Here is a 25,317-nt window from a genome sequence, read left to right as displayed (position 1 = left end):
GGGGGAGGGGAAATATTGAGCAAGCAATTACCAGAATGAGTAAGTGAGGGAGGCTGCTTGAGTCGCCTTTCTTGGAGGAGAGGATCAGGGGCTTCTGGCTGGCTGTGCACAGTGTTCTGCTCTAGGAAGACTAAGAAGTGCTTATCCTGGGCAGAGTTCTTCATAAAGAAAGAAACATACTTCCTTAGACCTATCTATCCAGCTGATAAAATAAAACCAAAAGAAAAGATGAGAATATTAGTGCCATGATGAAGTTGTGCCCCTGTAGGTGGATCCCTCCATATTCAATTTTTAGAAAAATAAATTCTGTTTCAAAACATAACCGCATTATATCACTGTTTAGAAATTCTTCTTGGCTTTACAAATACTTTGTCATGTAAAGAGATGCTATGCACCTGTTTAGAAAATGTATCTTAGAATATTAGGGCTGACAAAAACCCACTATTTCAGAGTCATTGTTTTATGACAGAGAGAAGCAGGCATGTGTATTGTCTGTCAGTGCTGTGTGGAGCCCAGGCCTGGACCATCCATCTTATACGGGTCCTCACATTCCATCATGCGGTGCCTGCACCACCTGAAACTGCAATTGGGCAAGGGTCTGGGGATTAAGAAACACACAGAGACAGGGGTCACTATTGAAGTAAGAATGCCAATTTTATTGTGTTCCAGGGAAGCTTATATAGTGCTCTCCTTGACTATTGGCCACGCCCTAACTCTTGGGATTTTTCAGCTGCAAGCTCACCAGAAATGACTTTATTGTAATCAGGAACTCATGCTCAGAGCAGCTGCAAGCATAGAAAACAAGTTTTTTACTCCAGCAAGCAAGGGGTCATAGAAACTTCAGGGTCTGGGGGTTTTCGCATGCTCTGTTACATGTAGTTCTATACAAATATCACATGTCATGTCTTGCTAACATCTTAAACCTCCATACAAGAGTGCATATTTTAGTTAGTGGAGCACGGTCCCTCTGGCCTACTTTTATGCCTGCAGAGGTAGCCATGTATTCCAGTTTTGTAAAATTTTACATAGACCTTTCCAGACCTCACTCTGCTCTCTTCTGCTTTGTCCCTATCTCGCTATCTCTCTTTGAACACCTACCTATACCTTCAATACAATTTAATGTGGGCCCATCTGAGCACTACTCAAGTTTCTCAGCAAGGATTCCTCTCAGATACTCGGATATTTATAAAGCAGTGGGCTTTTTGCCAACCTATTTACATTTCATCACCAATGCTTTTGAGGACAGAATATTGTATTTTGAAAATAAATATTTTAGTCAGGCAGTGGTAGTTCACACCTCTTATCTCAGCACTTGGGAGGCAGGGGTGGATCTCTATGACATCAAGGCCAGTCTGGTCTACAGAGTGAGTTCCAGGAAATCCAGGCCTGCACAGAGAAAACCTGTCTTGAAGAAGCATGAACAAACAGATGTTTTATTTTAGGCTTTGTTGTTGTTGCAAAGATAATGCAGGAATTTCCTTTATCTACCTCCCCTTGCTGCTAGCATTACATTGCCATGCCACATCTGTCACAACGAAGAGACCAAGACTTGTAATTAAAATCAATTAAACGCCTTTCTGGGGATTCACTAATATTTCCCTACTGTCCCGGTCCCAGGAATCCACATTGGTGACTACACCAAGTTCTGCCCCAGCTCTCCCGGGGCTTCCCAGACTGTTGGGATTTCCTGAAGCTTTAATTTACAGGACTTTGACACCTTTGAGAGCTGCCATAGATCAGGGAGTTCCCTTTGAGATCATCACGGATCTTTGTCAGTTAGCTTGCGGCTGTGGACTTTCCAGAGAGTCTTCAGGGCATGAGTCGTCCCTCGCAATATTTCAAGGACATGTTCTGCCAACAGAACTCTTCTGTGATGCTAGCATCCATCGCCTACAGGAGGCAGGTGTTGACACGTTTCTCTAGGGTGCAGCTCACATCCCACTTCCCATCCTCAATTCTTCAGGAGTTTCACTAAGCTGCCCTCATAGGCGTGAGGTACATCTGTGTATTATGCAGGCACACTAATATTTGTACTCGGATATACCTGTACACACACACACACACACACACACACGCTACCCCATCTTCAGTGAGAGCAAACCGTATGACTCACATCCCAGCAAATGAGCATGATCATGTATCAGTGAACTGAAAGTGACTGGAAGAGAAATGGATCACAGCACCTTATTTGCCAACAGTCCTCTCACTTCATTTTCCAAGGATGCAACTTCCTCCTTCTCCTCCTCCTCCTCCTCCTCTCCTCCTCCTACTTCTCCTCCTCCTCCTTCTCCTGCTCCTCTTCCTCTTCCTCCTCCCTTTCCCTCTTCCTTTCTCTCTCTCTCTCTCTCTCTCTCTCTCTCTCTCTCTCTCTCTCTCCCTCTCTCTCTCTCTCTCCCTCTCCTTCTTCTTCTTCCATTACCCACGCTGCTCCTCTACCTGGGGCATATGTTTATCTTGAGCTTCCCTTGCCTAATCAGGAGTTTGTTCTCTTTGTAGCTGAAAAATATTCCATTGTGAACACACACTACTCATTCATCTGTCAAAGGACGCCTACATTGATTCCCTATCTTGACTATTATTAATAATATGACAATAGACATGAAAGTACACATATTTCTTTGATACACAATTTTACTTTTCCTTTGGCTATACACCAAGCAGTGGAATTGCTGAATCATATGGGAGTTTTATTTCTACATTTCTGAGGAGACTTCCACACTTATAGTCAGAGTCTGAAAGTACACACTGCAATGCTCACTCAACTTTTGTGATTTGAACAGAAAATGGCCCCCAAAAGGAATGGCACTCTTAGAAGGTGTTAGAGTAGAGTAGGTGTGGCCATGTTGAAGGATGTGTGTCACTGTGGGGGTGGGCTCTGAGGTTTCTTATCCTCAAGCTACTCCTAGTAAGAGTCCACTTCCTGTTGCCTGCAAGATATAGGATTCTCAGCTACTTCTCAGTACCATGTCTTCCTACACGCCACCTTGTCCCACCATGATGATAATGGACTGAATTCTGAACTGTAAGCAAGCCATTCCAATTAAGTATTTTCCTTTTCAAAAGGTGCTATGGTCATGGTGTTTCATCACAGAAATAGAAATCATAACTAAGACATTGTCTCAAGTCTTTTCCAAATATTATTAGATAAAACTTCACACGATACAAATAACCCAGATAATAACTTTTAAGGAAGACTCTCCAACTAGAGTATGCTGTCTCTCACAATGCTATGTGCCATAGACATGCAGAATACAGAGGAGATTTCATTCGCCACCAATCTCCATCTGTTCTTGGTCGACAACTTTGTTCAGTGAACAACTTGAAACACTGCATCACAACTGTAGCACACATATCTGTTCTTTATATCCTGGATCACAAGATGCCAACTATGAGTCTTTGGGGCCATCCTCTCTACCAATGTACTTATGGCTATTTAAGTTCTGAAGTTTTTCTTCAAAGATAGGATAGTTGCAGAAATGTCAAAAGATCAATATACAGGAGAACTCATAATGAGCCCTAGGAAGAACGTATAAGGTGTGCCTAGGTGTATAGACCTGTTCTCTCCAGTACACTGGGGATTAAGGCAAACAGATTTTTACATCAAGGTCACCTTGAGTTACAGACTGAATTGAAGGTTCATGGCAAATTTGTGAGCCTCTTCTCACCCTTCATGAGACAATACAAGGAGACCTGAGAATATAATTTAGCAGCAGACCTTACATATATTACACCCTGTATTTAATCCCCAGCACCTCAAGAAAGAAGAGGATCAAAGCAAAACATAGGACTCAGATACTTGGAAAAAAACCTCCTTGCTTCTACTGTTCTAGTGACTTGTGTACAACTGTAAAAATTAAAATAAACATATGTATTTTTCCTCTGTTCTTCAAACACAGCTCCTAAAACTCTTTAAAAAGTTTTGAACAATAGGACTATATTTTGTTATTCATAATAAGCTTCTTCCAGAAAGACTGAGATTAGTTCAATGAGTTGATTCAGCATGGCGCTGCTATATGACTTTGTAATATGAATGGTCACCAGGAAGCCCATGCCCATAGTAGGGTGGGGAGTTTTAGTTGTATCTCTTGATAATGTGAGGACAGGACTGGAAACTAGAATATAAAGACCTTTGTACAGGGACCAGAGAGTTTCCAGGTTAGTGGGGCCACTGCTCTACAAGGATGGAGACAAACCCAGAGGTCATCAAAGTTCTGTGCTCCACACACCTCCATCCCTTGCCTTGTGTACCTTTTATTTGGTTGTTTCCGAAGCATATCCTTTACTGAACATAGCAAATATGAATGGAGAGTTATCTCAGTTCTTTGGTCAGAAGTTGGAGCATGAGATCTCTCAAATTTATAGTTGGCCAGACTATATGTGGATTGCCTGGGTAACTGATTTGTAGCTAGCATGTGTTGATAGGGACCATCATCCATGGAACTGAACATGAACTTTGAACAGTAGGGTCTGTACTAGCTCTGTAGTTAGAATCAGAACTTAACCGAATTGTTGGACATCCACCTGCTGATAAAGAAGTATTGTAGAAAGGAAACCCACATTTAGCATCAGAAACAGTATTAGGAATCACTACACAAGCATCACCGTGAACCTCACCCTCACTTTACAGAAGAGAAAGAGGTCTCTCCATATGCTCCAAGCACTCCCCAGCCCTAAAATGCTGCCCCTTCACAGTTTCCCATTGAGAATGCCCCTTACAAGCAACTCTCCTAGACAACAACCAAAATAAACTAACCTTTAAAAGTGCTTTGTATTTGAAGTGTTTGTCTATTCATAATGTCTATGAATCCAACCATTATCTTGCAGAGTAAAGTTAGTCTTTTGTTTCAACTCCCCATCCTCCCAAACTGGATCTCTTTGCAGCTCGCGAGGAAAGACTATAGCCTGTGATAATACCCGCATCATTAATTACTGAGAAAGTCAGTGAGATATGGCCCTAGCAAAGACTCAGTTAGCTTCTTAACCAAGATCCCTTGATAGGGCCATATCTCACTGACTTTCTCAAGTGTCTTGATTTCTCAGTGACTTCAGGTTTTGCTCTTAGTTTCATGGACATCTTGTTTATATAATCTCTGTTGTGGCACTTAGTATCTCAGTATTTATCTATGCCACTTCCACATACACCTTCTTTAAACTATTGAAATCACAGTCCCTCAAGACAGGTTTCCTATGCTTTAGGCTAGACCCCAGTAGGTATTGATAAAACAAATGAACAAATTGTGTGAAAGCTATCTTGAGTATTCCAACACCAATAACCATACCCCTGGTTCTCTAGAAGCAACTGTATGGATTAGAATTTCATTCATTTCTGACACTGATCACAGAATTATCATCACATCCATAAACCAATGGTTCAGCCCCATAAGGATATACTTATGTTTTGGATGCCTATCATAAGTCTCTAGATAATTAGAATTTCTGATTGATAGTTCATTAACTCTGAAGGTTCTCCTAACTCTCTCCTCATGGTTGATGATGTGCTCTATTAACTCACAGAACTTGTGGAAACATTTGACTTATGTTTACTCTGATGGACCAACACAGGAACAGCTGAACGGAAGCACTGTGTAAAGCAGAGTATGGTAGATGATGGAGAGACGGGATTCTGGGAGCTTTCCAGCCTTCTTCAGGGAGAAACACCTTCCCAAAAGCGTGATATTTCCAGCAACCAGGAGTCCATCAATCTCATTGTTCCAGAGTTTCTATAGGGGAGCTGAAGGTGTGGGTCAGCAGGTAAGAGCACTGGAGCCTTTTCTGGAGGACCAGAGTTCAGTTCACAGCACCCATGTGGTGGCTTACAACTATCTATGACTTCAGTTCCAGGGGATCTGATTCCCTAATCTGGCCTCTCTACATGCCTGTCACATAAGTGGAACCCAGCTATACATTCAGACAAAATAACTATACACATAAAGTAAAAAATAAAATATAGTAAGTTCGTATAAAGAGTGAATCTCAATATTCCCTTTTCTAAGGTCGGTGGATGATAATACAATTTTTAACCAAGTAATTACTTGGTTTCTCTAGTGACCAGCCACATTCTGGGACTGAATAATGGCACCATACTAATCTCCACATTAGACAAACCCAGGTATCATTAAATTCTTATTGTGAATAATAAAACACACTTCATTATTTAGGAAAATCCGAGAATTTAAATGTTTTGTGTTCCAAACATTTTGAACAATGACATCCCTGTTACTTTTATTATTAAAAATGTTACAAAATTTAAGAGTTATGTGTCCAGAGCTAAGAATAAAGAGCAAATATATTTCTTATCTTATGACAGAATGCAAATGAGGAATGGGTCAGTGGTTGGATATGTATTACTGGCACACTAGGGCTTATCTTGAAGGAGTTAGCTGAGCAATAAATGATACTAAAATAGAAGAACACCCAACTCTGCTCATGGTCTCTGTCAATGGCTCCTTCCTAGGGATGAAAACTTTCACCTACTCATTTTCCAAACACAGAAGCTTCAATTGGGCCTCTGAGGTGTATGACATCATCATTATTTACACATTGGTTTGTTGTAATAATTGAGGACTCCAATAAGCTCTCAGCTCCCGTTTTTTGTACTTTTGCCTACTAGACATGTTTTTGTTATTGTTGTTGTTGTCCTTTTTCCTTCCATTGTAGCATATTTCAGGGAGTGAATTTCCATTTGCACATTGGAAGTGGAAAGTACCCCACCGGAGGTGGCTGAATGCAATGTATCCCACTGGGAGTACAGCTGCATGTCTCAGGAAAATAAATGGAGCCTGTGGAAGAACTCAGTCAGGATAGGAGGGGAAGGGTACATGAAAACATTGTAGTAATCGCGAAGGAAACTTACTAATAATGCCTTAATTCAGAAGCAGATGTGGCAACTATCTTGCCATTCCAGGATGCAAGCAGGGAATCTTCTTAGATGTTTCATTAGAAAATGCATGTTAAATAATTGACTTTCTAGTTTAGTGTGTGTGTGTGTGTGTGTGTGTGTGTATGTGTGTGTGTGTGTGTGTATGTGTGTGTGTGCACGTGTGTATTTTATTTTTATTTAATGAGAAGAAACAAAATAAAGTCGGACAGGGCTAAATTAAACTGTCACTTTCAGTAACTAGGGTGTTTTTCAATTCATGAGTGGCACAGGGCATATTTCAAACAGAAAGGGAGACTAACCGTCTCACTTTGTGTTGTGTGTTCGTGTGTGCAAGGACATGGGAGAGCCGTAGGTTAGGTGTCATTCTCGGAGCACTGTTTGGTTGTTTGCTTACTTGCTTTGTTTTTTTTTTCTAAAAACAAACAAACAAAAACTTAGGATCTCTTACTGATCTTGAACTGGACTCGTCAAGTAATTACGTAAGCTGCCTGGCAGTCACCCCAGGGAATTGGTCTTTCTCGGCGTCTTTGGTCTCAGGGTTGCTAGTACACACCACCACGTTCAACTTTCATATGTGGTTTCTAGAGCCTGACAGACTCAGGTCCACAAGCTCGCACAGCTGTAGTTTATCAAGTCAGCTACTTACCCAGCCTAGAGACTGGCTGTTTTTCACAGTGAACCCCCCTCCCCCAATCCCCAAAGAAACAAATTGCCGTGCTTACTGGACTGTGTGAAACTACAGTTTGACATCCATGAATCAAGTCAGGGTCCACCTAACCATCCTAGAATCACAGCCATTCCTTCACTTGGATAGAATCACAAGATGTCTAAAGAGGAGCCGCTTTTAATTTGTCTTCCTCAGTACCAGGAGCTGTAACTAAACCTTATATAAACAGAAGGATAACAAACAGGTCCTCTCTGGATCCCAGCAAGGTAGAGGAGGGCTCCTGGCTTGAGCCATTTGAGCAAGACAGGAGCCAGATTGCTTATGTAGCTTGGTTCATACGCATTACAGCTGCACCATAGCGCCTTTGATGCCAACATTGATTGCTGTCAGCATGCAGCGTCTCTTCTCTCTCTCTCTCCGGCTCTGGCATGTGACATATTTCAGGGTTGCCTCTGCCCAGGCCCCTGATTGTCCAGAAGGTTCTCCAATTAATGTTGTGACAAGCTTAGCTCAGAAGCCATGACCAAAGAAGGCAAAGAATAGTTCTTAAACATAGCTGGCAAAACGCAACATTGATTGAAAAGCAGGATCTGGCAATAAATATGGAAATTAAGTCTTTGATACGTCCAGCAAAGGCTTCTTTAAAAATAAATAAATAAAAAAGCAATCTAAAAACCAGACTTTAGGGCTGAGTTTTACATCATTAAAGAGAATTATAGGAGTCAAAACTTCTAAATGAAATTTAGGTCTTTTTCATTTGGAAGTTAACTTCTTGGTGCATACTAGGAAAAATTTATTGATACAGTCAAGCCAAAGACTTCAACTGCGCCCCAAGCTACCCAGTAACAGAACTGGCAATTCCAGACCTAACACTCACCCCTCTGGAGACCAAAACTAAATTTGACTTTAGTTTACGTGGTACGTTTTAGTTCATGCTTCCAAGTTAATTTTGCTGTTAGATTGGGGGAGGAAATAGGGTTTTTTTTCCTCTAATTTCATAGCAATGAAGATTTAGCTACTTTTTTGTATTTAGTTGCATAGACAGAGTTTAAGGTGCCTGCCGGTCTGTTGATCATGGCTCAGCTTAGTACATTTTCTGTCACAAAGCCTGGAGGCGTCCGAGATAACTCCACATTGTGTTCAAAAGAAAAGAAACGGAGAGAAGATTGCATGGATACGACTTCTCCCAAGGACTGACTCTTGTACTCCCGGGACTGAGTTTTGTGTTTCTACTGTGTCTGAGAATTTTCCTTCTCGCAGCAAAGGCACCTTGCTAAGATCACTGCTGTTTTTAGTCTTTTCACATCTACCCTCTAAACTTCCACTTTTGAGCTCCTCCGGGCAAAGGCCAGAGTGGTCTGCCTTCCTCGTGGCACCCCAACTGTGTCCATACTCCTGAAACATCACGGGGTAGATGTTTACTGAACAAATGAGGAAGTGAAGCCCTCAATAATAAATGACGTAGTCATGATGTACAGATTCCGTGAATTGGAAGAGTTCACACTCTGCGCTCCTCTAGTTCCGCTTGTAGAATTCTTTACTGCCCTACACTGTTGAGAGATTGAAACTAGAAGACCAAAAAGACTCTCAGGTAGCCATTTTCAACCTGGTAATGACCAAAATTATAAACAGAAGTTAAAATATCAATTTCCTTATGAAATCCAAGGGAGGGGGTCTAGAAACCAATATTTTTTTACTATAATCATTGCTATTGTTGCTATTTATAGTTGCTTGCAAACTTTGGCACACTTCTTTATATGGGGACGGTCCATCCTGTCAGTGGCTGGTGGGAATGCTAGAAGGAACAGAGATTTTTCTCAAAGCACAAGTAAAATTTGAAAATACATTTCCTGATCCTCAGGGGTTTTGTTTGCTGGTTTACTTTTTGGTTTTGGTTTTGGTTTTTGCCTTTTGTCATCTCTTTTACTTCGAGTTCTTAAGGACGTACTGAACACCTGTTTCATGTCAGCTCTCTGATGACTGTTGGCAGCAAGAGAGAAATAACAATAACCCCTCTTTTTTAATCATTATCTGTGAATGCCCCATTGAGTGATAAGTTCTCTATGTGATACCCTGATAAAATTTATTAAAATTTATTTTCAGAATTTTAGCTTACAGAAATTAAATTTAAATTACGGAATTTTAACTCTTAAAGTGATTAAATTCCTCTTCAAGCTAAAAGACAAGGACTAGTTTTTAAATAGAGGTGTGTAGTGTTGGAAAATGTGGTCTCACGGGATAGACAGGTGTCTAAAATGACGGCCTGTGATTAGATGGGGGTTCCCTCTCTGCATATTTCCTCTGCTCACTGCCTTTTCTAGGCCTGGTGACTTTGATAATGTCACTCAAACTGGAGATGAAAGTTGGCCCAATTCAGTATAATGAGCTAGCGAGTAGGTGACCGCAGGACGCAGCCTGCAGAATGAAGATCTAGTTTCTGTGATTATGTTTAATACAATCCTCTTGAAAACTACAGTGCCCCGGTGGTGTTCTTAGCTTTACCTCACCCTGATCTATCATCTACATCTGAAAGCCCTTGAAGTTCCCTATCCCTGCAAAACCAAATTGCTGAGAAAAGACCTCCTTTAAAGAGGTAACAAGGAAAGTAAAGGGCTTAAATAGCTCATAGTGGTGACCGGTGGGGAAGGAAGACAGGCGGAGACAGTTGCTGCAGCTACGAACAGGGGAGAGGGAGGGGCTGCAAATCCTAGGGGTGACTCCAAGTTCATAAAACATTGCTCAGAGACTAGAACAGTTACTTAGGAAAGCTGCTCCAAATGAACTTTGCTTTAAGGAACTCTGGTCTGCTCCCCAGGGCTTTGCACTGGCTCTTTGGATTTTCTTCCTGCTCTTACTGGCTGGAAAGCTGGCTCAGTGGTTAAGAGCACTGGCTGCTCTTCCAGGAAACTTAGATTCAATTATCTGACAACTACATGGTGATTCACAACCATGTCAGTTGAAGGGGAGCTGACTGACCCTGTCTGCAGGTACCAGGCATGCACGCGATGCACATTCATACATGTAAGCAAAATGCCCATATACATAAAATAAAATAAAAAATAAAAATAATATACAGGTATCTTATATGACCAAGTGGAGCAAAGACCAGAACTGGGGCATATCTTTTACAAACAGGAAGACCACTCTAGCACTCTGTGGCAGCTGGTTAAGAACAGCCTCATCCACCTGAGGATCAAGAGTAGGGGATGAAGAAGTTTCAGAGAGGTCTCAGCAAGGTCACTTGCTCACTAGTGTTCGAAGATGACCCAAGCCTGACTCTAAGCTCACAAGCACACAGAGGTTTGAAACAGTGAACTATGGAGATACTGGCCTTGTACTCCAAGCTTACCCAAATGCAGTTGCACAGGCCTGGTCCTAAGAGTCCATCCACTACAGTACAGTCAGATAGGACATTTAAGAAAGACAGAAGAGAAGGACAGTGGTGGAGCATGCCTTTAATCTCAGCTCTGGGGAGGCAGAGAAAGACAGATCACTGAGTTCAGGACAGCCTGGGCTACACAGAGAAACCACATCTTGAAAAAGAACAACTTTAGTTTTCTCAAGATACAGCATAACAGCACGTTTGAAGATTGAATGGGTCATTGCTTACAAAGCTGGTATCAGAGGACACCTCATTCCACAAACTAGTGTGTGCATATGCACACGCGTGTGTGTGTGAGTGAGCACACGTGCACATGCACACATACAAATGCTTCACCCAGCATTTCAGAACGGTTGGTTTGGGTAAAACAGGAACAGAGAAACAGAAGCATATCTTTAAAACAAGCTAGTTAGTGTGGAGGGCTAAGCTCTCTGTATAAAGAGCCCATGTTGGTTGATGCTGCTTCTCGTCTTTTTTTTTTTTTTAGTTATAAACTAATTGGCCCATTAGCTCAGGCTTCTTATTAACTCTTATAACTTATATTAGCCCATTATTCTTGTCTATGTTAGCCATGTGTCTCAGTACCTTTTTCAGCGAGGCAACATCTTGTTTGCTCTGTGTCTGGATCACGACTGCAGACTGCAGAATCCTCTTTCCAGAATTCTCCTGTTTTCATTGCCCCGCCTCTACTTCCTGCCTGGCTACCAGCCAATCAGCATTTTATTAAACAAGTACAAGAAACAAATGTTTACATGGTAAAACATTGTCCCACAGCAATCCCCCCACCTTTTTTAAAGAGCAAGAACTCTGAATATAATATTTTTCATATAGCTTTTCTCCTGACTATTATTCATAACAACTTATAACCAACATTCTAAACAAAGGAAAATATCCATAGTCCATGTTTTGGGAACATGGGCATATTTTATCCAAGCTACTTCCTGCTGATTGGGAGCACTGATAATTTTATAGGGGCCTAAAGAAAATTTAGAGTTATGATCAAGTCCTATGAGGCTTGATCATCTCAGGCAGCAGTCTTGAATCTATTCTGGATATAGAGCTCAATGTGTGAACAACTGCATCCACATAAAGCCTGAGAGAGCTTGGGAAGTGATTCTAGATAGAAATGAATCATGGCATCTGCCTCACTGCCTTCTACCCAGCATCCTGTTCTGTCTACTCCACCTACCTAATTTTCTGTCCTATCAGAAATGGTGTTCTGGGAATTAGAACTCAAGGCCTCATGGTTGTGGAATAAGTGCTCTATACACTGAATCATCTCCTCCCCAGCATCATTGGTTTGTTAGTGTATTTTCTTCTTTTCCGAACTCTCATCTTAAACTTGGATACAGAAGAGTAAGGAACATGGGATTTAACAGTTTACATGATGTAAGCCTAAAAGCTTATTTGCTGAACATTGCCATGGGATGAATGCTTCTCTCTCTCCACACATTTGCTTCTTATGTCCTAACTCCCAGTGGGATAATGCCAGGTGCTAGGACCTCTGAGAAGTCTCTTCTTAAAAAGACCCACAGAACTGACTTGCCCCCTGTACTATCTGAAGATCCAGCTAGGATTTTCCATGTATGAACCAGAAAGTAGGGCCTATAGTAGACATTGACTTTACTGGACCTTTCATCTTGATCTTCAAGCTTCTAGTGTGAACCAAGAAGAGAGAAATTACGGGCATTTATAAGCCAGTCTGTATATGGTGTTCTGTGGTAGACAAATAAAATAAGGCCATGCATCCATCCTGACTTAGACTTATACAATACATAAATAAAACATTAGGAAACCCGCACTTTCAGCAGTGTGCAAAGCATGAATGATTCACAGTGAGAATCTCTTCTTAATGTCATGTGCATGAAACCTTTTGATTCTGGACCCTCTGCAGAGAAAAGGCTCTCATCTTTTCTAGCAAATTTATGCTAATTTATTTTTTCCTTAATTTTGGTGTTTTGACTGTAAAAACACCCAACTATTTGTTAGTAATTAGCTAGGTATTAAATGTCAATTAGATAGTTATTATTCCATTCTGGAAATACTTTTCAGGTTTTTTTTATTTAAAAAAATATTTATTTACTTTTTCTGTGAATGGGTATTTTGCCTACATGTATGTCTGTGTATGCATTAACCATGGAGACCATAAAACTGGAGTTAGGGACAGTTATGAGTCACCCTATGGGTGCTGGGAATTAAATTTGGGTCCTCTAAAAGAGCAGACAGTGACCTTAACCATTGAGACACTGATGTAGGAGGGTCTTCTGTTTTGTGTTGATTTCATTGGTTAAATAAAAAAACTGCCTTGGCCTTTTGATAGGACAGAAAGGAAGCATAAATGACTGAACAGGCTTCCCAGAAAGACTGATGCCAACAGCTGTTGGGGTGAGAAGGGAATTGTCAAAAGCGTCAGCTTAGTGGCAGATGCTCCAAACAGTTGCCAAACTTATGTGTGCAAATTACTCCTGAATTCTTCCAGCAGGACTTTTGTAACCCATCCTTATCTGTTAGCAGTGTGTGGTAAGTGTTTGCTCAGAGCCCTAGCACCAGGCCAGTCACCTTGGTGAGCATGGTCCTAATGTCGAGGAACACGAGGGAAAGGTGCACATGGAGGGCCAGCACCTTGTGACTCACTGCAATCATGCCGCAAACGCTTTGTCTTAAGTAAGACAACAATAAAGAACCCTGGAGTCGCGAGGGTTTGCTCTGGACAGTAGAAAATAATGTATCCTTTTCATCCCCTTCTTTTGCCTCTACCAGCAGGTGTTGAAGTGAAGAGCCTAGCAGTGGGAGAGCTTAAATGTTTTTCCCAGTGTCTCTGCCTTTCTAAAAGTGAGTATAGGGGATCTAATGGCACATTCTGGATGCCAGCTCCTTGGGAGACTGAAGCCAGAAGATAGCAAAATAAAGGCTTGCCTGGCTAGGGATATACCTCAATGGCAGAATGTACTCTTGGCATGTTCCAGTCTCTGTGTTCAATACCCAGTACTGATTAGTCAACCGTTAAAATAAATAATAAGTGACCAATAAATTTAGGAACTTTGGCTTAGTCCAGAGAGAGGAGTTTCAAACCATGATGTAAGTGGAGAAAGTTGAATCAGAGGAAAAAAGGCTTTCTGAAAATATAGTATCATGGTTTTTAAATGAATTCCATTTCTGTTTCCCAGAAAGGGAGGCTAAATCCTCTAGGTGTGTTTCTGGGATTAGAGAAAAGAAGAAATAGAAGGAATTGGCTGCAGGGAAAATCAGTTCTCAGTGAATAGAACGAATCAGAAAAGGATATAATAAGGCTGTAAAATGCCCTGTGCTTGGCTATGGAGGAGGAAACTTAGGGAGAGTAATAGCTCATAGTGCATTCACTCAAAAGGTATGCCCGGGTATATGTCCCCCTGATATTTTTTAAATAAGGCATTAAAAACTTTCTTATAATAGTGTACTTCAGGAAATGGAAACAAAAATGGAAATTAAAGGATGCTGGGAAGCCAGGCTGCGAACTACAGATCCTACATGCATTGACCCATAAAAGTCTTCAGAAAACCGGAGGCAACATATTGGACCTCATATTTATGACAAAGATTGGCGTTCATGTGTGTAGATGTTAAAGGAAGGATGATCTGGCAGGAGACAGAAGAAGCCAAGAACACCAAAAGGACCCTGCCTCTTAAGCACCAAGGAAGCTGGAAGGGATTATTATCTCTTAGCCATGGACTTCCTCCTTTGCTTTTGATTTATAGATAGTGTCTCCTAGTCATTTATCAGACGGTAGAGCGATAAGAAATAATCCCGATGTCCAGCTCTGCCCTGCCAAAGCACATTCTGCCCCAATGGAAGCCTGCAAGAATACCCAGAAGCTTGAAAGTGACTCAAAAGAGGATTCTATTTATTTATTATTAGGAAACTATTTAGTTTGAGTAGCAGAAAAATTATTGAGTTTTTTAATAAATCCCGAAAAGTATTTGAAAGTCGATGAGAAGCCTGAGAAACCTGCAGAACAGGAGGAAGAAAATGAGAGAACTTGGGGAAACACTGCCTTCTTCCTGCCCTAAGGAAAGACTCAATCCAGAACACAGCCAGCTAAGTAGGACCAGGGGAGAATAAAGAAAATCAAAAGCTTCTCATGGGAGACAGTCCTGGGGGAACACAGGAATTAAGATCCTAGGTATTGCAGACAACTGTGCCTTCTGCTGGTTGGGCCCATGGTGTAGATAAGAAAGTGTATAATTGGGATCAGCACTGTTTCTCTTCCCAACACTCAGGTTTTCTGCCCCAAAGGGTCTCCCACTAGAGCTGGAGAACTGAGCCTCTAGCTTGGTAGGGCTTGTGGGAGTGAGACTCAGATGGCTGTACTGACCTTCACTGTCTGCATGCAACTTTGGGTCCATCAGAACTGTTTCTATTCCCATTAGAAATGGCTCATTTTCCTGGATAATGGGGATATCAAGGCCATCTTCCAAAGGTTAAAGTGAGTGAATCCACACAAATACTTTGAATAATGGATGACCCGAGTAAGGCTGTAGTTATTAATATTGTGGTGGTGGCTATTGTCATCATTACCTAACAGAACTATTGGAATATGAGGCAGATTTGGGAAATAGTTGTTTATTTGAACACCATCTGTCATGGGGAAAAAAAGAGGGAACATGGAAAAAAATGTTGCTTGGTAAATAGAAGTATGGGGGTGGCGGGGAGCATCAGGTCCAAATGTCAGATCTAGATCCAAGCCCCAAAGCCCTCCTTCTTACCCCTAAAATTGAGGCAGCATCTCACAATGGAGTTCTGGTCGACTGGTTGGAAACTCACTATTGTTGCTCTTCAGCCCACAGAGATCCACCCACCTCTGCCTTCGAAGTGCTGAAAAATGGTACTCTTGACATAACTGGGTAACTCTTCAAGTTTATACTTTGTGGAAAGTGTCCTCCTCTTTTGAGTGATCCAACCCAAGGCACCATTCTTTGCTAATGGTTTCTCACACACAGAGAAAAGACATTCCAAGGTGCTCAACAGACATGAGAGAAACTGGATCTGTTATCTGTGATCCAAAGAGACCCTTAATTAGCTCCAGGCCCATTCTTGTCTTCTGACTGTGGGCTGCTCTGTGTTCTTCACATGTTCAACTTCTAATCCAGCTGGGAGTGTGACCTGAGAGAGGAGTAGATCTACAGACACCTTCAAGCTTTGTGTTCAATGGACGCTAGGTCAGGTACTGGTGTTCTCATAAGAAGGGAGAAATTTAGTCACGGAGAAGGAAAGACGCACCAAGGAAACACAGGTGGTGTGTGTGTGAGCTAGGCACTGCCAAGGATGCCCAACAGCCCACAGGCCCTAAGAAAAGGCAAGGACAGACCAGGACCTTCCCAAAGTCTTCATTTAATACTTAGGACTTCTAGAACTCTGAGGAATACCTTTCTGCTATTTTAAGCTCCCGCGTATGTGGTAACTTGATACAGGAAGGTTTGCCAGCAATTAGCACTGGTCCCACCGTGTGTGCTGACTTCAGATGAGTCAGGTCTCCATTGCTCTGTTGCTCTTTCCTGGAATCTTTGCAAAGGGACGGGAGGAGGCATCAGTCTGTCCTAACTTGAGCCCTGTGCCCTGCATACCACAGGGAAGAGCAAGCAGAGTCCTCATAGAAGGATGTAGTGGGAATTTTATTTCTGGTACACCTTTCCTTCTGGGTGGGGTCATCTGGCATATGCTTGCACACCTGACAAAAACCCTAACAACCACTGATTTTACTTTTGCCATTTTACCCCCTACCTCTTCTCAAAGTATCAAGATACATTTTTCTCAGCTTCACCAGAAAGAGGAAAAGTAAATCAATCTCGCCAAAATTTTTCCAACTTGTTTCTTGTGTATTGATGGCAAGAAAGGAGACTGGGGACAAACCTATGCACAGTGATGGAACATTCATGGTGACACATGTTTATTGGAATCTAAGTCTGGCTCCTTACACAGCAGGTTCTCTGTGTAAAATGGAAAGAGAAATGGACACTGTGCAGAAAAAAGAGTCCACAATTTTCTTTGAATTCCAATCTTGATTGTTTCCCTCTGGGTATTCTAGGGAATGTCGTGGTCTGTTGATTGCCTCGGGCGGGCTACTTAGTCTAGGGTTAGTAGCCCGCCGGGCAGTTCAGTTATTCCAGGGTCACGGAGAGGCACTACCTGGAAGATATGGGCTAGGAGACAGGAAGAAGGCCATGCAAGGTTTGTCAAAGCCTCCGTTTATTAGGGACGAGATACAACCTTTTATAGGGTAAGGAGTTGGGGGGATGGGCACAGGGTTCTGGGCTCTTGCCGCGTGGTTCACGTTGGTCACATGGTCCTCGTTGGTCACGTAGGCAGGAGGTTATCTTCGGTCAAGTCACAGTAGGCCTGGAAGTTGACACACCTAGTTCTCTAGATAGTTTAGAATGCGGGGTGGGTTCCGCTAACAGATAGCTCTCATTAACAGCCAATTTGGGTGTGGGGTAGGCTCTGTCAATAGAACCATTCTTAACACAATTAGGGGTGTGGGGTTCTCTACAGACTTCCCAGGGTGATGGTTCCTGTAATGATTTTAGGAGGAAACTGGCTCCTGACAGTGGTCCTCATGAGATAAGGGCATATTTTAAGTCAAGTGTGATATGTGTCATACTTGAGAGTTCTAGAAACTGGACAGGAGGATGTGAGGAGAGAAAACAGAAAGGAAGAAATGAGTAGCTTTAAGATAAGATACAGGACAAAAATCATTAGAAAGAAACATCTCAAGATGCAGGGCATTCAGTTCTGTCTCGAGGCACCAGGTTAGAGCACCAAGGAACGGAGCACAGCTTAGAGAACCCCCTGCAATGGGCGTGAGTCCGCCCCTCCCTGTCTCAACTCTCCATTAGCTATCACCACTCGGAAGAACATACAGCTTCAACAAGAGATTTCTGGACAGTAGGGAGTGCAGAACGACACCTTCCTCAGTTGTGCCCATGGGAGCTGCTGTGTCTAAGCACTGTAATAACAGCCTTCTTCTCATTTTCTTCTCAGTGGAGAATCCACTGAAGTAGGAAGCCGTGGCCAGCTAGGAGATGCACTGTCAGTTTCCTGATGGAGGAGGTTTTGTGGAGAACCATAAGGGCCCACTGACAAGTAGGGCTTACATGAGATCCTTCCCTGGTCTTATTTCCACTCTGCTCCCCTAGTGAAGTCTACAGAGCAGCAAGGACTGGCAGCCTCTCTGGAACCTTCCAAAGTAATAAAAGAGGATTTATTCTTTGGGTGAGAGTGACCACATGGCTGGTGACTTAGCACACTCAATGGGGGTTGCATCTCAGGTCTAACTTGTCCCCACCCCTGTGTCAGGACCCGATTCTTTGTAGGCAACATGCAAGGCAAGGCTCATTCAGCTGTATGCTGAAACTCTTTCCTGGTTCCAGCTCACTAGGGAAGGACTCTATGAAAGACCATGGGTTCTCTCAAGGAAACGTGTCCAGGAGCAGGGGCCTGTGAAGCTCACAGTCAGTGGACACAAACTAATGACTGGAAATATTGACAAAGAACCACAATAAATATTTTATGGTTGTCACCCAACACACACGCATGAACTCACACATACAAACATAACGAGACAAGCACAAAAATACAAAAATTTTCAAAATTGTTTGTTTTATTCATTTTACTTCATTGGGCTCTCAGCCTTTGTTGATTTCATAGACCCTAGAGTGTGAACAGTTTGAGAGATTTTGGAAGTCAAACTCCCGTGTCATCTGTGAGATAAAGGATTCTTTCTTTGCTGGAAAGGCAATGGAAATTGAGAGAGAGAGAGAGAGAGAGAGAGAGAGAGAGAGAGAGAGAGAGAGAGAGGAAATGCCGACATCCTCTTCCTGCTGTTCCCAAAGGGAAAGAAATTCTCACTGAAGGAGCCACAAGAATGTGAGGGGGAAAGCACAGGGTGACTGTGACCCCCAAACTTGCACACAATAGTTTAAACTATCAAGGACAAATTCTGAATACCAAAATGGGTTTATGTATTCCTGGGTTTTATTTTGTTTCTTGCTCTTTCTTAAACAGTGTCTGGTTCACTGTGTAGCCCGGGCTGGCCTAGAATAAAACACTCTCTTACATTAAGGAAATTTGGTCTTTTTATTGAGTCTAAAATACTGTTTTGCTTGTGTTTTTTTTTTTTAATCAGAAGAAGAGAAGTTTTTTACTGTTACTATCTGTTAGGCTTGATACTTTACACATTATTATTGATTAGCATTATTGCTGAATCCTCCTTGCCCCCATGCCAAACACGTGTCTCTCTGGTCCTACTTTCCAGGAAGGGCAAAAAGTGCAAGGTCGGCCCCACAGATTAATTCACCGCTGCAGGTGCTCCCTGCAGACACTCCAGCTGGACTGAGGGCCCAGCCATGTCTCTGCTGGCAGCTGGGCTGCTTCTCCTGGGTAAGATATCCTGGGGCCTGGAACCCCTGGGGCAGGTGTGGTATGGATGGAAACTCACAGACTCTGTTCCTACAGGCTTCCTTCTAGGTCCAGCAACTGATGCAGCCACCAACGTGTTGAAGGATAACACAGGAAAAAGTGAGCATGGGTTGTAGGAAACCCCTTTCCTAACAGCAGCATGCTAACCTTGGCTCCTTTGCACCCCAGACACCACCAGTTAACCTATGCTATGGGCAGACACTGGGTCCCTGCTAGAAATCTGGGCAAACCTGACTCTGACTTATAAGGCCATGAGGCTACCAAAAACCTCCAGCTGCTCAGAAATGGGATGTTGACCTACCTCCCATGTCAGACCCATTTCCATTGGGAGCAATTGCAAGTGACAATATGGACCTCGACCAAATTCAGTAAGGCTTGGACCACTTTGGATGGAGATGAGCAATTTCATGGAGGTGACAGGGACTGATAGACAGGATCTTAATGGGGTAAGAAGACAGTGGGAAGGAGTAGATGGAGGAGCCTCTATCCCTGCTTGCTCATCTGTTCAGTGGGAATATTTGTGCTGTCCTCGGAGGCTTATGAATAAGTCCTGTAGAGTACTGGGGACAGGCCTGTCAGAGTAGTATTCTGCTCCCTGTCTCCAGCTTCCACCCCCACCCCATCCCTGCCTCCCTATTTTCTGAGTCTGGAGTTTATACCCTTGGTGCTTCCAGAGTGAGACCGAAGCACTCACTGACCCTGCTCTCCCCGCTCCACAGAGCTCTTGCCCAGACCCTGGCTTTCTGTTGAGCCCGTGTCCTGGATCACACCAGGCCGGAGCACATTCCTGATGTGCCAGGCGCCACTGCCAAATGTAGCCTTCCTGGAACTAGCTGGACCCGAAGGTTTCCTGAGGACAGCTAAATTCAGGAAAGGTGACAGGGAACGGGCCTCCTTCCTAGTCCACAAACCGGGCACCTACAGCTGCAGCTACCTAATCCATACATCAGCTGTGCCCTCTGCACCCAGTGATACTGTGACTATCAAGGAGTATGGTGAGTGCTCGATCCGATCCCAACACTGAAAAGTTGGGTGGAAAGACCTGATGCATCGTGTCCGAAGACAAGCTGTCCCTGGGGGTTTGGGGCCAGACAGAGGGCAGTTCTTTGTGGGACCCTACAATACCGGGTGTCCTGGATTCCTGCCTCAGGACCTTCCCTGCCTTGCAGTCATACCGCCTCCACCGGTGCTGACCTCTTCAGGAAGTGCCACTGTGATCCTACTTGAGAAGGCCCACAGGACCCTTGTCTGTGAGGCTCCACTGATGGATGTTGAATTTCAGCTGAGGCAGGGCAAGCACAAGTTGAAGCTCCCCTCCATCAGCACCAGCCGAGAGCAGATCAAGTTCTATCTGAAACGATCGGATCTGGGGGACCAGAGCCCATTCACCTGTCGCTACCGTCTACACAGTAATACAGCTTGGTCCAAAGACAGTGAGCCCGTAGAACTAATGTGGAGTGATGGTGAGCCTCACGACGGGGGTGGGGTGGGGTGGGGGGGTGGACTGCAGATCCAGAGCAGGTGGTAAGGCACGAGGGGTAGTCAGAAGCAAGCAGGATAGGTAGGCAGAATCCCCAAACCAGAACAAATTATCCAGTTAGCCTCAGTTTCTCAAGCCTCAAATAGGACAATTAACACAGCAACCTTGAGATCTGCAATGAACTGGATAACCACAAAAGTGATCACACAAGGCTCAGACTTTGATGGGATGCCTCTTGTCAGAGTATCCTAGAAAGAATTCAACTGCACTCCCAGGGCTTGCCAAGGCTAAGAGCCTGAGGCAGTGGCACAATATTAAGTATGGTCTTGGCTGTCCTTCAAAAGCAGACAAGAAAGGAGGAGGGAAGGTCACTTTAGGCAAAAGACTCGCCACATCACAGGCTGGACCACGCATGGGTCCCTTGCAGTGCCTTCAAACTGGGCCAATGTGTCTGATCCTCTACAGAGACACTGCCGGCGCCAGTGCTCACTGCCGAGCCATCAAATCAGACCATTGAACCTGATTTGATTGTGCAGTTTCGATGTACCGCCCCTAAGGCTGGTCTGCGCTTTGGCCTGCACCGTGAAGACCCGGATGAGAGCATCCTGCTGCAGACGCTGAAGACAACTGGCAACGAGGCTGTCTTCCAGCTGCACAACGTCTCAGCAAAAGACTCTGCCAACTACAGCTGCATCTACATGGAACTAGCCCCGCCCTTCTCTGGATCTGCTCCCAGCGAGTTCTTGGAGCTGACTGTGAACGGTGAGCTGAGCATAGCCACGTGATTAGGAAGTCCCATGGGGTGCTCCGATAAGGGATCGGATTCCTGGGCTGTGATCTTGTGAGGGGCCATTCTTTTTATGCTGCACCTTAACAAGGCTTCGGACTTTGAGGTCCTTGAAGTTACCTCCCTCCGATAAGGCGTGGAACTCTTGTCTTTCTTCCCCGGAGTTGGAACTAGAAGTGGGCAGGTGAAACCGTGTTCAAGAGGGTTAGGGTCTGAGCTGTTCCTATTCAGATGCACCCTGCTCTCTTTGGTTTCCCTGTGCTGCAAGTACATCAGCTCCACTCAGAAGCAGCCACTGCCTGTTCTGGCCCGGGGCTGTCCCCACAGTTTGAGCTAATGTGTAATTTTCCAGAGCCCTCGAGTCCCCGGGGTCTATTTGTTCCTCTGATTTCCTCATCGAGGTCTCCTTGGGTCAGAGGTCAGCCAGGCAGAGAGACCACACAGAGCTTCCAGTCAGGCTTAAATTTGACCCCAGAGGCAGTATCCTGAAAGGTTTCTTCATCTATCTGGGAAGTCAGTGAAGCCCTGGGATAGGCTAAAGCCTGGCAGATCTCATAGCGCTTGTGATGCTGGAAGTTGAATACCTGGAAGAGATACAAATGGGTACCCAAGGAGAGAGGCAACAGAGGGAGCTGTCTGACCCAGAGTGGGTAGTGCAAACAAAGTAGCCAGAGTAAAGTCACCATGGGGCCTGACAAGAAATGTCCCAAACTGAGTATCTTCCCTCACACACCCCCCACAACCAGGGCCACCACCACCACCAAAGCTCCAGGCACTATGGACAGGTAAAGTACCTGCTGGCAGTGATGTTGTTCTACGCTGCCAGAGCAAGGTGCCCGGGGTCGTCATGGAGCTGCTGCGTGGTGGCAAAATTGTCCCCTACCGGATATACAAAATAACAAGCTCCTGGAGTGACCTGAAGCTACCCTTAGTAGGTCCCCGACATACGGGTAACTACACCTGCCGCTATACCTCCTGGAATCCTGATCCCTTCCACTCAGAACCCAGCAACCCTGTGGAGCTCATAGTAGAAGGTATGACTTGAAGGGGGCTGAGGTTGGGTTTTGCCTCTTAGTCTTGGCTGTGCTGAGCACTGGTTAACTGTGTAATCCAAGCTAGTATGCAAAGTCCCTGTGGCAATGTGCTGCATCAATTCATCCATTTTTTTTGTCTAGAAAGGTGATGTAGCTGCAGACACAGGACACGATGGTATTCTTGGAAAGAGGCGAAGATGGGCAGAACTCTTATGCTTTCTTCCCACTGCAAGATGCATTTCCCTCAATCACCCTGTACTTATTAAAGGTCAAGCAATAGTTTACTTAAAGTGTGTGTCTTCCACTTGTGGGTCCAGTGTGCCTGGGGAGGGGGCTGTTATTCTAGGCCTGGTGTAGTTAGAGGCTGCTTGTCCATTTTTCAGCTGCCTAGACCTGAAATAATCAGTTAGAAACTGTATTAATTAAATCACTTAAGCGTATTGCTGGGTAGCTCTTATAGCTTAAATTTACCCATTTCTATAATCTGTGTATTGTCACATGACTATGATTTACCAGGCAAACTTCTGGCATCTGTCTCATCCAGTGGTTACATTGCATCTCTCTGACTCTGCCTTCTTTCCTGCTCTATCTGCTTAGATTTCCCGCCTTGCTCTATTCTGCTAAGCACTGGCCAAAACAGCTTTATTCATTAGCCAATGAAAGCAACACATATACAGAAGGACTTCCCATATCATTTCCCCTTTTCTGTTTAAATAAAAGAAAGATTTTAACTTTGACATAATACAATTTCATATAACAAAACAGGTATCAAGCAAGAATTACAGTTAGAATACTTTATCTTTTATCATAACTAAGGAAATCTATAATTATAACTATCTATTCAACTCCTTCAAAGACCCCAGAAGGACATATTACCTAAATAAACAGGAAGTGCATTGTAAGCAACTTCCAAAACTCAAGAATTGACAGAGACATCACACTGCATGGACAGTCACCCAAAGTTCTTCTATAACATTGGGGCATTCATCTTCAGCCTACAGGCCCATAGTATCCAGCAAACTTTTCCAGAATCAAGAAATTTCAAAGACAGTTCCACCTATATTGGCACTTTGTCAGTCACTTTCTTCTGTTTCCTGCAGAATGTCTGTCAGACTCTATCATGAAGCAGGAACCTCACCTTTAGGCAAGTTCAGTAGTCATTTTTCTATGGGTCTTGCATAGCCAGTTCATAAAGCATAACATCAAGTATCTAGGAAAGAGCAAATTTTTGCCCAAGTAGCTAACCAACTTCATAAGAAGTCTCTTCGATGCCCATCTTCTCTTAAAGTAATTGATGCTGCCAGAATAGATATGTCTCATTGTCATAAGAAGTCCTAAGTTTTTAAAAGTTTAAATGCCATATTCCATAGGTCTTTGAAAGGTTTGAAGATTAGTTATCTAACTGAAATATATCTCTATATATCTAGAAAACCTAACTAGCATGACTACAAGCTTGACTATTATAGATAACTATATATTAACCTGTATTTCTTAAATATACATAAATTTTTAAATGAGCTGCACAGACACAGCTTTATTCATTAACCAATAAAAGCAACACGTGTTCAGAAGGATTTCCCACACCAGCCTGGGATCCAGTGTCCTTAAAGGGAGTAGGCTTAGAATTGGATCCTAAGGGCACAAAGGTGGAGGCCTGGCCCTGATTGCATGTTTCTCAAGATCTCTTTCTCTTGCTCTCCTTTGTCTGGCTGCCTCTTACTTTCCAGGCACTCTGCCCACTTGTAGCAGATATATGTGTGCAGCCTGGAACACTGGTCATACCTATCTTAGCTTGAAAGGGTCTAGCCCCACCCTGGCAGTAGGTTAGAAAAATGATACATTAAAGAGTTCTGCCTGTGTTTTCATTTTTTTACAAATAAGCACTGATGGGTGTCATCGGAGTGTGTCCAAATCAATGCATTATCTGAAGTGACTCAGCTAGAACAAACCAAAACAACAAAACATCTTCAGAGCTGAGCCAATCTTTTATTCCCTTCAAGCCTCAGTGGAGCCTGAGACTAAAGCCTGAAGGGCTGATCCCTAAAGCAGAAGTGGCCCTCAGCTCAAAAATGCCCTGCCCCTGCCTTGTATACCAGCAGTCCCTTGCTGCTTCTGGTCCCCACAATAACTCAGGAACACTCCATGCCTCCCTGTGACCCCTGCTCCTTCAGTCCTTTGTTCAGAAGGCCCTTCCTTCTCCTTCACCTTTCATATGCATACTAAAATACTGACTCATGCTTCAAAGCTAAAGGATCCTTCCATTATTTATTTTTTACAACAAGTTTTAATTGGAAGTTCAGGAGCATAATTCAGTGGCCAATTTGGTTAGTGGAGACAAAAAAGATGAACAAGACATAGTCCCTTTTCTTAAACAATATTTAGTCTAAGGCTGGACAAATGGTTTAGTAAGTAAAAGCTCTTAACCCACAAGCAAGACCACCTCAGTCAACACCCAGAGTCCATAATGAAATGAATAACTAAGAAGGATGTGGTGGCAGGCATCTGTAATCCCAGTGTTCACACAGTGAGATAGAGGGGAGACAGGAGAATAGAGCACCTCCAGGCTTGGAGGACAGAGTGATCTAAAGGAGGAGACATTCTGTCTTGACAGGAGAGGTTGAGAGAATAAACTCCCC

The 25,317-nt window shown here is 43.5% G+C and overlaps 1 protein-coding gene and 1 long non-coding RNA gene across 2 annotated transcripts; both read left to right on the top strand.

The window, feature by feature from the left end:
* Positions 1 to 19,319: 19,319 nt before the first annotated feature.
* On the top strand, positions 19,320 to 20,165 carry LOC142845248 (uncharacterized). The gene is made up of 3 exons (XR_012909821.1): positions 19,320 to 19,341; positions 19,417 to 19,479; positions 20,100 to 20,165. It is a non-coding gene; the product is annotated as an uncharacterized LOC142845248 (long non-coding RNA).
* Positions 20,166 to 20,170: 5 nt separating this feature from the next.
* Positions 20,171 to 21,645, top strand: LOC142844203 (alpha-1B-glycoprotein-like). The gene is made up of 3 exons (XM_075962513.1): positions 20,171 to 20,375; positions 20,550 to 20,843; positions 21,326 to 21,645. The coding sequence occupies exons 1-3, from the start codon at positions 20,171 to 20,173 to the stop codon at positions 21,643 to 21,645; spliced, it is 819 nt and encodes a 272-aa protein (XP_075818628.1).
* The last annotated feature ends 3,672 nt before the right edge of the window (positions 21,646 to 25,317 follow it).

This window comes from Microtus pennsylvanicus, chromosome 2 (assembly GCF_037038515.1).
Source record: "Microtus pennsylvanicus isolate mMicPen1 chromosome 2, mMicPen1.hap1, whole genome shotgun sequence".
Lineage (NCBI taxonomy): Eukaryota > Metazoa > Chordata > Mammalia > Rodentia > Cricetidae > Microtus > Microtus pennsylvanicus.
This window is presented reverse-complemented; position numbering and strand designations above follow the sequence as displayed.